This window comes from Oculina patagonica, chromosome 3, assembly GCF_052425735.1.
Source record: "Oculina patagonica isolate OP01 chromosome 3, crgOcupat, whole genome shotgun sequence".
In the NCBI taxonomy this organism is placed as follows: Eukaryota; Metazoa; Cnidaria; class Anthozoa; order Scleractinia; family Oculinidae; genus Oculina; species Oculina patagonica.
The window spans coordinates 21620916-21637502 of record NC_135760.1 but is presented as its reverse complement, the minus strand read 5'-3'; the positions used below and the strand labels follow the sequence as shown (position 1 = coordinate 21637502).

The following is a 16587-nucleotide window of genomic DNA, read 5'->3' as shown; positions in this document are numbered from 1 at the left end:
TTATTTGGCTCTATTCACTAATCTGTCAATCAAATGGTAAATTGTCGCTTAAATTTGAGCAGCTGCAATTAGGGCTGCATAGATGAGCGTCGACATTTTGTTTTCACAAAGATACAGCGATGTCGGAAGAGGACGAGCCTATAAAATTTGAGCCGAAATCACTTGTGATAAAAACACTTATCTGTGTTGCTGTACTTCTTGTTGGTGCTGCAGTTTTCATGGCTTTGGAGCAAGAAAAGGGGGACGCCACCACCGGAAAGTCTGATGCGACGAAACTCAAAGAAAGCTTGGCGGACAAGTATAACATCACCTTGATAGATTTAAGGCAACTTGAATCTGCTTTCGAACAAGAAGCAAACGACAGGGAAGAGGCTGAAAGGCTGAATCGCTGGAGTTATAGCAATTCAGTCTTCTTTGCTTTTACAATCATGACAACAATCGGTAAGAATTACTAGAATTTGCATTTTTAATATTTGTAGAGATATAGCGGATAAATGAAAATGTTTTAAACGATTTTTAAAACTTAGTGTATTTGCTAAAGATTCTCATTAAGCCAAGCCATTTGTGTTTATACCAGTGTGTAATATATATTTTCTCAGCTATATGAAAATACAACTACTTTTTAGACAGATCTATAATTTTAATGTATGCTGTGTATAAAAAGACAAGAATTGTAGTCATCACAAACTGAATATGGGATTTTTATGTATTTTCTTTAAGTACGTACAACTGACATGACTGAAAAAGTCACTTCGCCAATGTTTCATTACTCCATATATTTCTCACATGAATGCAAAACAATTTCTTGTTGACATAAAATACCATGAATAAATTTAAAAACTCGAACATTGAGGTTGGCTTATGGCAAAACAAATTGATTCCATGCAAAGAGCACCGTGTTAATTAAATGTTTGGGTTCTTGACTTGACTATTTATAGAAGTCAACAACCATACCGACTGCACTGAATTAAAACTATCTCAACGAGCAATTACTTTTAATCCCGCACTATAAAGAGATTCAGAAAGTCATTACATAAACACTACAAAGTTCTGTCTGCGGATTCAATAATCAGAGATATGATGATAGTGGCAAAAGTTTTTATCAAATGCTTTACTAATTCATTCCGTCTCAGAAATTTCTGGAAAATCTGGTAAAAGAAAGGAATTTTGAAACCCGCGTTGTTTTTAAGGAAACCACTCTCATCTAAACATCAATAAAAAGCCTACTGTATTTAGAATCCGATCAAAAAAATATAGAATTTTCAACTCACTGCAAAGAGAATACCAGGCTTAAAAACCCTAAAAGACTCAGTTTGGTTTAATGTGAATGAGTTGGTGTAACTGATAACAAATGACTCCAAAACAAATTATCTTTAACCGATACCTGAAAAAATCTTGTCGGAGACACTACATATATTTTTCATGAGTAGCGAATGATTACAATACAGACAGTGCGAATATAAATCAGTGTCATGTAGCTTATGTCGTGTGGAGCAGCAGAAGAGGAAAATTAGAAAAGACTGCGAAAGCCAAATCAAAACTGATTTTCGTTTTTCACCTGACTAGCTGAGAACATGTCTTTTCTGTGATTGGTTTCTGATTCAATGTTGACCAGATGTTGACATTGTTAACGCAGCAGCGGGGAAATATCACAGATACAGATAACGCATTTGTTTAGCTGTAGCAGTCTGAGTAAAACAGCCGGTTCTTTAAACGCGTTCCATTTTTCTCCCGCCTCACTCAAAAGATATCTGAAATTTGACCAGTCTCGTTCACAGGAATCTCTGTCTTACCTTGCGAACGAGGTTGATTGCCCCGCGATCCGTGTATTGTCTCCGATTGGTTGTTTTGAATTTTTGCGCGCAAGTTACAACCAATCAAAAACACTTTGAAATCTCGGATCTTAGACATCTCTCGAGAAGGGAAGAGAATTATTGAGCGCGCCATTTATTCCAACGTGGACTTGAGGGGACTGTGTTCGGACTGTGTCACGCTATGAAACTTAATGTTTGCAAAGAATTTTTTTCTGTGAAACAAAATGAGAAAACCATAGCTTCATTGCCACCAAACGTGTCTCCCTGGCGTTATAATTTAAACTAACAAGCAAACGGAAGTAACTTTGAAAACTGTTTAGCCCAACAATATTTTAAAAACCCATATCGCAATCCGTTTCAATCTTCTTCACAACAGTGTTTCACATTTGGCCATCCGTCCCTTCTTTTGTATTTGCTGTGTAATTGAAATTTTCCTTCACTATTTTAAGTGGTTATTTTAGTATTTCATTGAATTTGAAGGCCATTTCGTGACACAGCTCCTTTGAGTCAGCTGCGAGTGGAACAAAGGGCTTTGTTCAGATTCCTTTAATTTGTTTTCGTATTTTTTCTCTCTCTTTTTAAGGTTATGGCCACATGTCCCCTCACACTTGGCAAGGTCAGCTGTTCTGTATCTTCTTCAGCCTCGTGGGCATACCAGTCGCAGGCATCATGTTACTCAGCGTAGGAAATCACGTGAGTTTGGCCATCCGTCTTTTCATCCGCTTCATGGAGAAAACGCGGTGCCTCAGGGGGGTGGTGAAGGGGAGTGCTGAAATGAAGAGCACCATCGTCACCTTCGTGCTTATGATCCTTATGATTATTTTTGGCGCCATTTTGACGTCACACACCGACGACTGGTCGTTCATCGAAGGAAGTTATTTCACATTCATTAGTGTTTCCACAATAGGATTCGGTGATTACGTCGTTAACGACGGTGAGCTAAAGTCCACAGATCACGGCAAGACGATTGCAGTCAATTTCACCATCGTGCTAATTACCTTGGGTCTGTGTGTCGTGTCCAGTGTCCTTTGCTCGGTCAGCGCCCTCATCGAAGAGAGGCAGAAGCGCATGCGCATTGAACTGCCCGGATCAGCGACCAATGCATTGAATGCGGCTAACTTAGCATTGAATACAGTCACTAGCAACTTGCCTTTGAGGTTATCTGCGAAGGCGAAGGGTAAACACGCAGGGGAAGTTAGCCCTGAACAAAGGAAAGAAAACGGAGAAGTGGAAATGCAGAGTGTTGGTTAGCACCAGGCCCCAGCCGCGTACCAAGAACTTTCGTTTCGTTGAATAGTGGTCAAGCATGGTAGCGAGGCTGCCTCTCTGTTCTTGGCCGCTTGTCATTGGCAACGCAGACTTTCGGTACGAGATTGAGTAGCCACAGAAAGGTGGTTTTTCACATAAAACAATTATGCACCCGTTGCTGGAATTAAATTACGAGGAAGGTTGCCATGCAGGACTCGATTGAATATCCATTTTTTCGTCACGGCTCAATATATAGCCATGCACATAGTCAGGTCAGTTGTCCTATGGAGAACCATACTAAGAATGTTCATGTGGTTACTGGGGCTCACAGTCTTACACCTTCACTGTCTCACTTTGCCGCTTGTAATTGGCTTTGCAATTAAGCTTGATCGCAAAGATCGGGACAACTTGAGGAGTTAACTAGTCCATGTACGGCTGCTCAATTCCTGCATGATTTAGTATTTAGACAACATAGTAATTGAAAATTAAAGGGTGGGCTCTTCTCGCGTATATCCATGACTCAATGAGCTTCAATGGAATATCTGAGTGAAGACCGCCACGAGACCGTAAAAAGTCGAATTACACCGTTGTTCAGAAAAACTCGAACCAGAATGCCTGGGAAGGAGAAGGCAGGTAATTGAATTTCTCTATTCTGCGCTGCAATACGTATTAAGTGGCTCCTGCAATTTTTGACGAGAAACTTGACTTTAAAGAGCTATGTCACGGTATTTTAAGTTATTTTTCTGATTAATTTTAAATTAAAGAAAACATCAAAATAGTAGTTTTACAACGTAGAAAAACAGCAACGCAGAAATAAAAAGCCGAAAACAAACATGGATGGTTTCGACTGACAAAGATTAAGACGATTGACAAACTTGAAAAAACTTGCCAATTTTTTCAAGATACGTTGTTCGTGATGTAGCTCCTTTAAGCTTCAAGCGAAGTTTTAAATGGATAGCATGACCTTTTATAGCATGAACTCTACGCTAATCGACGGAGTATTAAAGTATTCGCATTTGTCAACTTATTAAAGTTTTTCGATTAAATTGCTAAAAGATAGTCGCTCAATCCAGTTTTTGTGTTTTGCTGCAGCCGCAATGGCTGCAACAAACCTGAGCTAGTTTGTGCCGTAAGGACCGTAAGGTGTAAGTGCCGTAACAGAGGAGAAATCTGACTACCGAGTAATCTCCATGAAAAAAAATCACGGCGCGATCGCATTAGACGGGCCAAATCGCGACGAGGAAAAGCTGAAAAGGGCGCGACTCCTTATCTCATTTAGCGAAACTTGAACTCGCAATCTTCGTTTATACTCTCTACTCCTTTCGGCTGCACCGCTACTGATCGAGCTAAAGAAAACTAAAATACTAAAATTATTATTTCACAAAAAAATCCATATCGGGCGACCATACTAAAAAAAAAATGCCGCTATCGAATTTGAAACTAAGCAATTTTAAACTTTACTTCTATGTAACATTCCGCTTGGGTGAGAATAGGAGCGTGGTGTGACTTTAGTCGTACGAAACTTTTTTTGTCCCTTCACCGCTAATATTCAAAAAAAAATGTGCGGAGCACGTTCTGCTTACCCTTTTTCATTTCTTTTTTAACCTTTTTGAAATTAGCTTCATTTCTTATACTTGCGTAGAAAGGCGGAGAAATATTTTTTTCTGTTTACGAAATATTCACTTGAAATCGGTGTTTTGAGAGGCGGCGAAGTACGTTATTTGAACCGACAATTAAATTATTTTGTCGCACGGTTTGGATATATGCATATTCTACGGTTCGATGTTATTTTTATTCTTTTCATGACAATGTTTTAGTTCTCTTCTCGGTCTTTTTTAATAACTACTTAGGAATGGCTGGTGATTATATCCCGGTCAAAAAGTAATTAGCGAACTTGTTTGATAGTTTTTGGCGTGAAAAAACAGACATACTATATGCGATAAAGCTCAGCCGAAGAAAAAAAAACTGTGGAAAGCGAGTCAATTGAGGGACTATGACGCAGTTTCGCTCATTAATTGAGATTCGGTCGGATGTATTTTTTTCTCTCGCCACCGCTGCCTTTGAAGGCCTTGATGTTATTTCCCACATTCTTCGAAACTGTGCAGCTTCTGACTAGTCGAATCAACTATCGTTTCTGGTTACTGCCTTGCTGCCCATCTCACCAACTTCGGATCCTCCTCACTTCGAAACGTCCGAGCACTAACTCGAGTTATCACGGAAAGTGACCCCCCAATCGGAAACTGCATGAAACAATGTGTAGACTTTAAAGTCCACAAAAAATAATACGGTCGTCATTTAATAAAAGTTCATCCTTAAATTTCGCTTTTCTACACTGACAGGTAGGTACTATAGTATAAGCCCCGCTAAAATAGCTGGAAAGGGAAAGTTTTTTGAAAAATATTTTTGACTGCCAGACGCGCTGGCGCCACAGTATTTTGTGAAGATAATTAACGCGTGAAAATAATGTTCCGGAGCACTGCCGCTCGCAGTCCTCAGATCCTCCAACTTCACAATTTCTAAAACTTTAAGAAAACGAACTTTCGCAGAATCAAAAATTGGTCCTTATCGATCTTCCGATCTTGTTGTGAAGACACTGAAATTCGACGAGTGTTCATGCGTGAAGGGATGACTGACGAATGATAATAATTATTTGTAAACTTTCGCTTTCAAAATGAACTTTGCGTTACGTTCAACGCCGTCTTTCTGTTGTTGTACGCCGGTGCGCGTGCGATTATTTATAATTTCTGAATTTTGATCAGTAAAATTATCAGGATGAATTAACACAAAGTGACTACAATTTAACCTGCACACAAGTGACAGAAATAAAAGACGTTGGATTTCAATCTCGACTCACTTGTCTTTCATCAACATGTTCCCTAAGACTTTGCTCTAGCAGCAAAACACATGGACCCATTGGGGCCCTATTTTTTTTTTTAAAATTGCTTAATCAAGCACCTTTCAGAAATAGTAAGTTATTTAAATTTATACCGGCACAAGTGAATAGTGCTTTTCGCGCCCTCTGATTGGTAAACTCGGAGGTGATTAGCAAAGTACTATTCCTGCTATTCATTTCCACTTCGGTGAATAACTGTATCTCCATCAAGATACTCCTATGGAAATTAACTAAATATCAGTGTTAATGATTTTATAAATAATGCCCTCTTATAGACTCCTTATGTGCTCTTTAATTAACGAACTTTTTTATAACTTTATGCGTATGAAAGGATCAGTATATCGCGAAAAGAAAACCTGAAAACGAAATAAAGTGCCAGCTTTTTGGCAACTTGAACATTTAAAACTGCCTGAACTGTCGCAAAAATATTGGAACCCAGAAGTCTATTCGTTGAATAGTCATCAAATTGCATTGTCAGATACTTAAAGAAATAAACTAATTGTTCATTATCCGAGTAATAATTTAGTACTTGCCCCACATAACGCTCCTAGAACAATAAATTGATTGAAAAGAAAAAAAAATGCGAACAGGCGTCCCCTCTTGAAACAAATAATAGAACCTCCCTCTATGTGTTCAAGGATCAACTTCATTATACTTCTATTCAATCAAACTTCTTAGTCCTAACACTGTAAATTGCTTTAACTTCATCCAGTACAATGGTTTTAAGTATATATACAATATCACTTAATTGTCGCTAACTTTAATCCCACCCCTTTTTTAAACCACAGCGACGCATCATTTTGTCTCGTATAAAAAACAAACTAAAAACTAAATTGCGAGTAATGTTTTACATCTATCTTTTGCTTTTTCAATCTCGGCAGCATAAATAAAACCTTCAGTAAAAATCCCCGCCTCTGCTTTTCGTGCGAGACGGTGCAAAAACCAATATAACCTCACAAAACTAATAGGAAATTAAGGGGCCTTCCCCAAAAAAAAAAATCTAACTGTTATGCATTATATTGTGTAACTTTACTAATATCTTATTGAAAAGAATACAATAACAAGACACAATTAAGCTTAAACTGTCACCGAGAATATGCCTAAAGCGTTAATTCTTTGGTGTGAAAATGAACTTTCTTATTGGCAGAGGGTAGCGATGCATAAACTAAGCTATTCAACAAGAGACATAGCTTTGCATAGATAATTGCATTTCAAAAAGACGATGATATTAGACATGCATACTAGTTTAAGCTGAGACAGAAAAGTGCAAGCATCGACGAGAAAAGAAGTAGATTTCCAGGATTTAACTCAACTAGCGTGAAAGCTAAAAGGTTATTCACAATCATTTCAACGGAAGTTTGCAAACATTGCAGCGGGAGTTTTTTTGTCAAGGGTTCCTTGGCTATACGATGCAAAGGCCGGCAAACTGCGAAAATGGCGCAATATAAAAGGACTTCTCTTGGATCGAACTGAGGTATGACTAACTCGTTTTCCAATATTCTAACACGGAGACCGTTAAATCTTATATTTGGGTATTTAGATGAAGAGGTTTATGATAACGGACCGAAGATTCGAAACAAACAAAACTAGAAATCGCGATCTGTACTGCATAAGTAGATTTGCCCTGCGGTTTATAACAGCACGCATGCAATAACAAATAGTTTAGGGAAAATGGCACGAAACAATTTTAGTATTTTGCTATGATCGTTAACAACGCCGTTATATTTTGAGATGATCGTAGCTTACATGCACAAACTAAGCGAACTATGCAAACTACAAGAACAACGACAGGTACATTGACACTTCACAAACTATACTGAAGTTACTCGAACAATAAGAACTACACAGCCAACAGTTCTAGTCTACATAGTAACAACACAAGTACTACAGGAACTGCAAACAATACACAGAATAAATGAACTACAAAAACTACAGGAACTAGCACATTAACTACTACTCAAACCGAAGGAACTACACAACAGAAATTCAGAAATATATTTACTTCACAAACAACAGGACCTTCATGTAAACTACAATAACACATCAACGCGCAGAAACTTGGCAAACCGTTGGGTTAAATAAATCAGTGAGTTATCTGTTTTAGTTATTTCCTGACAAATGTAATAATTATTTCATAACGATCTGTCCACGGAATTATTTCCTATTTAATTTTTCTTTATATAATGTATTACACCTAATATGCGGTCCTCAACTTTGCTTACGATTTAACTCATTCATTTTTCACATGACATTCAGGCTCAACTATTTCGAAGTCCTAAACATTTTTTCTTTAGCAACGACGACATGATATTTTTACTGTGATATATTTGGTCAGTGGAAGAAGAAAATAATAAGTGATATTGCATGGAGTTGCGTGCGATATCAATAATGTTACCGAGGTAAGGTAAATTAAATGCATGGGTTTTGCATGTTCCAATGGCTGGGACGCACATATAGTCCATAACATCAACTTGCTTTAATATAATTCTAAACCCGAATTTAACAATTGCTTAACTTAACACTCAAACTACAAAACGAAACTTCAGAAGAGGCTGCCATCTGTTATGTTCCTTTCTTGCATTCTTCAGGGTTAAAAGTTTATCAATAAAAAATTCACAGTATTCGCGTAATGTAATTTAATTTTCAACTGATTTTCTTTGCGATACTGTTCAATGATTTGGTTTTTCCTTCGCAGTTTTAGCGGCCGGTTCGTCTCTCTTTCCCGCTCCAAAATTAACAATTTCTTCACTGATTTAGCAGACACTTATCTACTCTAATTATATTGGCCATGTTGATTACCCTCGGATTGTAACGTCGGCCATATATTATTTTTTAACCAAATTGACGTCAATTGTGTAACAGAGTGGAACGTAAGCGGTGTGATACGCACACCAATCCAAACCACACCCAGAGTAAATACAAGGCGATTGTTCGCCGGTTATTTTAAGGATATGTCGTCGCCACAATGAGAATTATTCAAGTTTAGAATGGGAAGAGAGTAAAATTAGCTCGAATATATATAGCTTTAATATTCCAGAAATGAAAGAGAATCGGTAGTATGTAAGACGACATGAGGCATAACTCGGCGATAAAAAAATCTTTTATTTCTAGCTCATTCTCAGTTGCTAACTGACCCTTGAAAGGCAAGGTTTTCCTTCTTCCATGCAAATGCGTTCAAATCATTTAAACCGTCATAAACGGCCTAAAAATTGTTATTCTTGAAAATGGCCACACGTCTTTTTTGCATTTTTTTTGTGGTTGGTAATAAGCTGAGCTGCAAGTTTTCGGTCATTTAATAAACCAACTGACGCTAAAAGAGGACCGGCAAAGCCTTTTAGTGCTGCAGCTGGATGTTCTTTTGATGGGAATTTTGCAATGTTGTAGCACAATTTTCCAATAATCTTTGGCAGTTTGCTCGACGCAACTTGCAACTTTCAATTCAAATTTGCTCGAGCATTGCGCTGCACTGACTTTGCAGAGTTCAAAAAGAAGTACATCCGTTTAGAATACGTTAATTTGCCAGGGGCTCAATGCGAATTACGGCTCCGATGACGCAATTTCTTGTACTGTCCAAAGTACACAGGGCCGGACGGGTTAACGGAGCATGCCTTGCGTCCATCTACTTTTCAGCTTTATTCAACGCAGATACAATTTACTTATTTTTGCTTTTGCAAGGATATCTTCTAGAGCTTCCAAAAATAAAAACTTCAAAAACATCATGACTAAACACAGAAATTGAGTTCCTCGGGCCGTACTGAAAATCTTCGGTTCTCGCAGTAACGCTTCGCTTGGTCTTTACGTCATGGCGGGTCAACAATTTCCTGTATGACCTTCCCACGCAGTCCGCGAGCACTGTTATTTCACGAACCTTGACGGTCCGGATGCGTCATTTGTTCGTAGAAAACAGTTCGCTCGCGTCGTTCATCAATACGTCACATTGACCAAACATTTTCCTGTTAAACCCACTCACTCCGACAATAATATTAAGGTGCACGATCAAAAGTACATTCAGATTAACTTGTGTTAGAACTCTTCAAGATCTCATTTGAAACGCTTTAAGGTATGTATAAATCCACTGGATTATACACTCACAAAAAGTCTTTATTTCATGCATATCTATTGGCTTCACCGTGTTAAGAAAATGTATAAAATCACATTGTTAATTTTTAAATAATCTCAATTTGAAATGTTTTACGTTATACAATGTGATTTTAAATCTATTTTTTAATATCGTCAGTTTAATTTTACGGGATTTTGTTTAAACATTTTCATTGAAAATCGATTGTTTAATGCATGGTTAATAAGTTAAAAACTTTTAAATTGTCATTGTTCACGTTAATGCTCTTTTAAGAGCTTAAAATTCATAAAATAGCAATTACGGAGATGTAGGCTTATCATCGCTATTATTCTATATGAGATTTCAATATAAATCTGAGCATTGTGCAGAAACCCGAATTACCAACATTAGCTATCGTGCAATTTTAAAATGTTTCATATATTTTGAAGATGTCGACTTAAATTTCCCTTTACCGAAAACATGCGAAAATTGACTTGCAAACATCACTGTTTTTAGGTAAGAAAAGTTGCCTAAATTAGGGGCGTCAGATTCCTGTTAAAAAATCATTGCCTTTTACTGTACTTTTTATTGTAACGAAAATCCGTTGATGTATTCTTTGAGCTGCGAATCAGTGAAGTCAGACTCACTCATTTTCTTCATTTTAGAGTCCCCTCAGTTTTCAAAATATTTGAACTCAAGTTAGTTTAATGGTGAAAATCGATCCAAAATTTTCGTAAAATGCACCAACAATGAATTATATATATTTTATACATGAAAGATCATTGCAAAAAGAAAGCCTAAAAAATTAACTATTTAATTTCTTTAGAATCAGAGGAAGTCTTTTTTTTCGGATATTCCAATAATGTAATATAACTGAAGCTTTCGGACAGAAAAACCTGTTTACGTTCAGCAAAGTTTTTCGAAAGACTAGCTTTTTCCGAACGAGTGTCTGTCGCTTCAGGCCTTTTTAACGCGTCTTAAAAACAGGACAAAGTAGTAGACTAATTATAATCTCCTAATAATGTTCGTTCTACAGAAAGGCAATCAGAAAGCACAAAGTATTTCTCGTAACGTATGATAGTTTTGGTTGTTAGAGCAGTTTTCAATTGAGTGTCGTAAAAACAAAACCAAAGTAATCAGTCTGGCCAATCACAAACGACACAGAAAATCCAGTGAACCAATCAAAACTCGAAGCAAATACATGTAACTGGCACGAAGCGCGGGAAAACGTGCGCGAGCGAGTCACGATTGGTTTTGGTTTTACTCCTGATTGGCTGAGAAAGTGGCGCGAGATTTTTTAGCCAATCACTTAGCGTAGTAATGCAAAATCAAAGCAAACGCAATTTACTTTCGACACTCAAGTGAAAACCGCTCTAATTAGGAACTTTATGTATTCATTCATTTATTTTTATTTCTTTATTTATTTTTGAAAGCAGGAAGTTGTAACTGTAGGAAAACAAAAACAGAGAGAGAATATCGTACGGGGATTATTCTTACCGGAACACGCAGTTGTAAAATTACAAGACCCAAATTATATTGCAGTGATAGACGAATATAAATAATTATGGTTCGTAAGGAAGTTTTCGACGGGTATTAGCTAAACTTATGAATTGTAGAATAGAACTTGAAACTTGGTTGAAGCATGAGAGATTAAAACCCCAGAGAGTTTCCAAGCGATTTCTCTTTGTTAAACGGACGGTGATCTCAATTTAAATTAAATCGCTCTAGGGAGAAATGGTCAGTGATGATGATGTTGAAAACTGAAAGCTGAGCGTTTTTCATTAATGAATTTTGTATCAAATTTGTCAACTACAACCGGAGAGACTCTCTAAACTAGTACTAAAATAATTCATGTTATGATTTATGGTCAACTCGGACATTACTGAGCTTAATTTTCTCGCCTTGTAATTGCTTAAAAGTGTTGTCAACATTTGTTTTTTCAGGTAAAATGACGAAAACGATCGCCTAACTCATGGCTGAAGTGGAGCCCAACCCTGCTAGTCCCTCTGGAAAGAGCCCCGTTGCTGCTGAGCCCATCCCAGAATGGGGCCCTGCACTGGAAACCTGGCAATGGGCCTGGGATTTGCACTGGATTGGTTTTGGTACACTTTTCGCCCTTTTCGCCGTGTACTCGCTGATAACATTGATAGATGTTGTCAATATTAAACGGCGCACGAAACGAGGGCACTTAACCCTGGTTATTACAAGCCTCCTGCTCGTTTTAGGCTTGACGCGGGCTTTATTTTTCTTCATCAATCCTTACGAGTCTGAACAATGCAACTTATTACCCGTGTGTCCGATGATATTGACTCGGATACTGTTCGGTATCGCCCTACCGTGCATCACGGCCTCGTTTTCACTGGTTCACTTGGCATTCCTTCAGGTGATGAAACTCAAACTGTACCCGGAGAAACTTCAGAGCGGTAGATTCTTGTCTGGCGTCATTTTGTTTCATTTTAGCCTTGCGTTCTTCACAGAAATAATGGTGTCGCTATTTGCCAGTTGGAAAACGCTTAGCATCATTTGCCAGTCGTTTTACATCGTGTTCAACTTCGTTCTCTCTGTAAGCTTCATTTACAGCGGCACGAAAATTGTGACTTACGTTCAGAGAAACCATACGCGAATCTCCCGCCTCGGGCAAACAAGCCTGCGCGCTCGGGATTCCGACGGCCAGACCAACCCGCGTCCCTATCGACCGAATGTGTCAAAACTTGTCAAGATCACCTATATTACAGTGTTCCTGGGATTTATAAGCTGCGCGCTTCAGTTGTATTCCATTATTGGCGTACACAACATGTACCTAGACGAAGTCAAGACCCCTCAACCCTGGCCTTGGTTGGTATTCCAATCGTTATATCGCGTCGTGGAATTCGCTGCTGGCTGCACATTGGCTTATGTGGCCCCGCGTCAAGTCGGCAGCAAGCGACATCTGTCCATGCGCTGTTTCACCTGCTGCCAAGAAGCGCGGGGAAAAGCGGAGAAAGTAAGCTTCTCTAATAGCCGCCTGAGTAGTCAGAAATACTTAACTGGAGAACGAGATAGTGCTGCGTAATAATGTCAATAATTGACTGAAAGTGTTGACACTGAATTGAAAGAATGAAAACGCAGGGAATAGGAAGGGCAAAGAGCCGTTTAGACGTTCACAGAGGAAGAATATAAACCGAATCATTTCGTCTTGAGTAGGAATTTGAACGAGTTGTAGTCAAGGAAAGTGAACTATGTGTACCATTGGCTTTGATTTTGTCGTGTAATTGAGGCTAAGGCCCTATTCACATGGAAAAGATGATCCTAGCGCTAGAATCATAAATAGGGCCTAAGTCAGGCGATTTGCCTCCAAGACTCTGCTATCAGTAGAGTTTAGAAAAAAAAAACACCTAAAATTTAAAGGCTATCAGGAGACCCTAGGACAAATGGATGGGAGCGTAGCGTTAGATTGACTAGCAATTTACAAAGAATGCTATCAAGTTGATAGCATAATCGAATTGAACAGCGGTAGTTATTGTATCCTTATTATTACTGTACAGAGAAGAGTTATTAAGATTATGTGAAATTTCAGAATAAAATATTTACATTCCAAAATCCGCAAACACTTGTCTGACCTGTTTGTAAAAATCTACGAAAGTCGAGGAAGGGCTTCAGGCTTCCGACTTCTAACTTCGGACTTCCGACTTCGTAGTGAGCCTCGGTTTCGAGTCAGTGTGACAAACATTGTATAAGTATATAGCTGTACATGTTTTGTTCTCTGGTTGGATAAAATGGATGAGGAAGTATGCTGGATTTACCATATCACAATCTGATCGTCTACAGTGTTTCTCGTACTGATTCGAAACCGAAGTTCACTATAAAGTCTAATTTCGGAAGTCGGAAGTTGGAAGTTGAAAGTCAGACGTCGGAAGTCGCTCCTCGGCTTTCGTGGATAACCAGTAGTGATGTTTTCCTTATTTCAAGCACCTGATCTTAAAGCAGTCCATCTCTTGAGGAAGACGATTTTTTTTATCAACAACACAAACGAAATAAACGCAAAGATAGCAAAAACAGTTCTTTTTTCCTAAAAAATCAATCACAAGTTCTTTATGCCGTCATGGACACATTGGGACCGTTACATTACGAGCTATTCGAATATGAAACACGTCATAGGCTGCGAAATGTTCTCCCATTCAAGTGAGTCACGCAATTTGACTCACGCCGTTGGTAATATTTTGATGCTGGCATTGTTTTTGCCTGTTGTTTCGTGAGCCAATAACTGACAACCGATTGGTGCATTAACAACTTGCCACTTACTCAGAGGGTTTCGTAACAGTGAGTCACGCAAATTTCAGTCACATAATCCCAAGACACTGTGTCACGTTCGTGATATCGTTCTTTGTCAAAGTCACGTAAACCACCCGAACTCGAGAAGGATCTCATTTTAGGAGCGCTTCTTCGCTTCTTTTTTCTTTTATTAAGATCTATACAACTGTTCCGCCAGTAACGAAGGATAATCAGCCTCCAGAAAATCCTCAGCATCGTCAGGACGCCACCATAACGAGTCCTCGGCCATCCAGGTCTCCTCATCATCGACGATGTTGTGAACAAGCTCTTCACCTTCGTCGTCATCATCATCGAACTCATCACCAAATTCATCGAACTCGTCATCATCGTCATCATCTTCGCAGTAGAAAGCACCTTTAAGAATAAAGCAACCTTTCGTTAGAATTTTTCACCGCAGTTCAAAAATGTGATTTACTGTGTATGCTAAGTTTAAAAGGGTTTGACATAACAGGGACACTGTCACGAGGTTCACTTCAAAAATTCAAGAGCGTAAAGACGTATGGAAACCTACAAATAGTGGTTCAGTTTTGTAAAAATTACTATGCCAGTCTACTGCAGCTATAAAGAATTGATATTATTGTGATGCCATCAGGAACTTTAGATTTCAATTTGAAAAAGGTTAGGCTGACTTTTTCAAGTTCTGACCTTTTGACCGTGAAAAACAGCTATAAACTAATAACGGCTCCCCACTTCCTCCAACAACAATTTTTTTTATATATCTTCATCTTGATGTTCTAGGTGCATTTCGTGTACGAACGACAGTACTTCGCCTATGTTAGTACTTTTTACTTAAAAGGAGAAAAATCCCCCTGACAGTGTCCCTTTAAAACAGTAGTGTTTTAACACTTAAAAGCTTGTAATTCTGTTGATCCTTCAGTGTAGCAGTTGCCATTGTTTTGAGGGGCTTGGGGCATTGTTCCTGCTGTTTGTTCTATTGTTCTCTCAAAGGGTAGCAAGCCATTCGTGTGAGCTACAGCTACCCGACGCCATTGAAACCGTCGCGAGGATTACATACCTGAGCCATAAGACGGGACAGCATCCGTCCTCCCGCTAATGGAGAAATCATCGCGAAACACTTGACACCGACATGACGTCTGCTGCAGCCGAGATATCGCTTCTTCGTCAATGGATGTACCTGATAGGTTCATTGAGAAGTTTTTACGACAGAAGATAAGTACACGTTCAGGGAAAACACAAAGTAGATTTTCAATACAGTTGAATCCCGATAACTCGAACCCTCAATAACTCGAACCTCAAGCTAATTCGAACTTTTTTCGATTCCCCTTCAGGTAGTTTTCTTACTAATTTTAACCCTCGATAACTCGAACTCCCGATAGCTCGAACCTTTTTCGATTTCCCTTGAGGGTTCGAGTTATCGGGATTCAACTGCACATGCATGGAATACCACCATAACATCATTTCAGGAATATGGCTTGTTATAGACCAAACAAACACACAGTCAGTTACTGCTCATTTAGAAACAAACGGGGCTCAATTCCTAAAGAGCAGTTTTTGTTCGCTCATTCCAAACCAGAAGGATTTAAATGGAGACTTCCCGAATTACCAACCTATTCGACCTGAGACGAAGCACTAAATCTTGTTCCGTCCGCACCACACATATAACAATGAAACTAGTTCCTTCTAAGGCTAGTATCCAGACCCTACCTCCCACTGTGCAGGTAAGACTGGGTCGATCCTCCGATGTACAGTACAGAGCCAGCAGATCAACAAAGGCGTTGGTGATGTTGCCACAACCACTGACATCCAACACTGTCAACTGACAGCAGTGCCTTATTAGACTCTCCATTGCTGTGAAAATAACCAGAGAACAACTAGTCTACGTACGACTTTCTTTAAATACTTTAATCCCTTTTTACTTAATTATAATCCACAAAATCAGTGGTCAAAAACAAAACGGTCGGAACCCATTGTAAAAGGTATGGCTATCCTCAGATGGCCTGGGCTTCTTCAAAATCATGTAATAATTCGCGACAGTGTCCTTTATATTCAGGAAATAATCAGCAAAACAAAAAAATTATGACTCACATTTGTCTGTCAGTCCTGTACACGCACGAGCCACTAGCCGCTCTAGAGTCCCATTTGCGGACAGATGAACTACGCCCTCGTCTGTTATCTGACAAGAAAACGATGTCAATTTAGATCACAACAAATTCAAAACGCCATACTTGAGTTACATTAGCAGCAACAAATGAAAACAAAGAAGAAATTAATGAGGATGAATTGTTCAGCAATGACACAAGCCA

At 38.7% G+C, this 16587-nt stretch overlaps 3 protein-coding genes across 4 annotated transcripts in view; 2 read left to right on the top strand and 1 right to left on the bottom strand.

Annotated features, from left to right (window-relative positions):
- The first annotated feature begins 42 nt into the window (after positions 1 to 42).
- Positions 43 to 4139, top strand: LOC144645393 (potassium channel subfamily K member 9-like). The gene is made up of 2 exons (XM_078504961.1): positions 43 to 441; positions 2398 to 4139. Exons 1-2 carry the CDS (start codon positions 120 to 122, stop codon positions 3063 to 3065), a joined length of 990 nt encoding a protein of 329 aa, XP_078361087.1. The 5' UTR covers positions 43 to 119; the 3' UTR covers positions 3066 to 4139.
- Positions 4140 to 7181: 3042 nt separating this feature from the next.
- Positions 7182 to 13361, top strand: LOC144645377 (uncharacterized). 2 transcript variants are annotated; one of them, XM_078504942.1, is made up of 2 exons: positions 7182 to 7429; positions 11956 to 13361. In XM_078504942.1, exon 2 carries the CDS (start codon positions 11985 to 11987, stop codon positions 13062 to 13064), a length of 1080 nt encoding a protein of 359 aa, XP_078361068.1. In that variant the 5' UTR covers positions 7182 to 7429; positions 11956 to 11984; the 3' UTR covers positions 13065 to 13361. The 2 variants fall into 2 exon arrangements, with proteins under 2 accessions (XP_078361068.1, XP_078361069.1); XM_078504943.1 differs by lacking the exon at positions 7182 to 7429 and adding an exon at positions 9918 to 10015.
- Positions 13362 to 13505: 144 nt separating this feature from the next.
- Positions 13506 to 16587, bottom strand: part of LOC144645300 (putative RNA-binding protein EEED8.10) — a 29260-nt gene continuing 26178 nt past the window's right edge. The window contains exons 18-21 of the mRNA XM_078504822.1: positions 16370 to 16457; positions 15989 to 16132; positions 15339 to 15458; positions 13506 to 14677 (exon numbers count right to left, since the gene is read on the bottom strand). Of these exons, the coding sequence (XP_078360948.1) occupies positions 14454 to 14677; positions 15339 to 15458; positions 15989 to 16132; positions 16370 to 16457 (576 nt within the window). The 3' untranslated portion in view covers positions 13506 to 14453. The remainder of the gene's footprint in view (positions 14678 to 15338; positions 15459 to 15988; positions 16133 to 16369; positions 16458 to 16587) is intronic.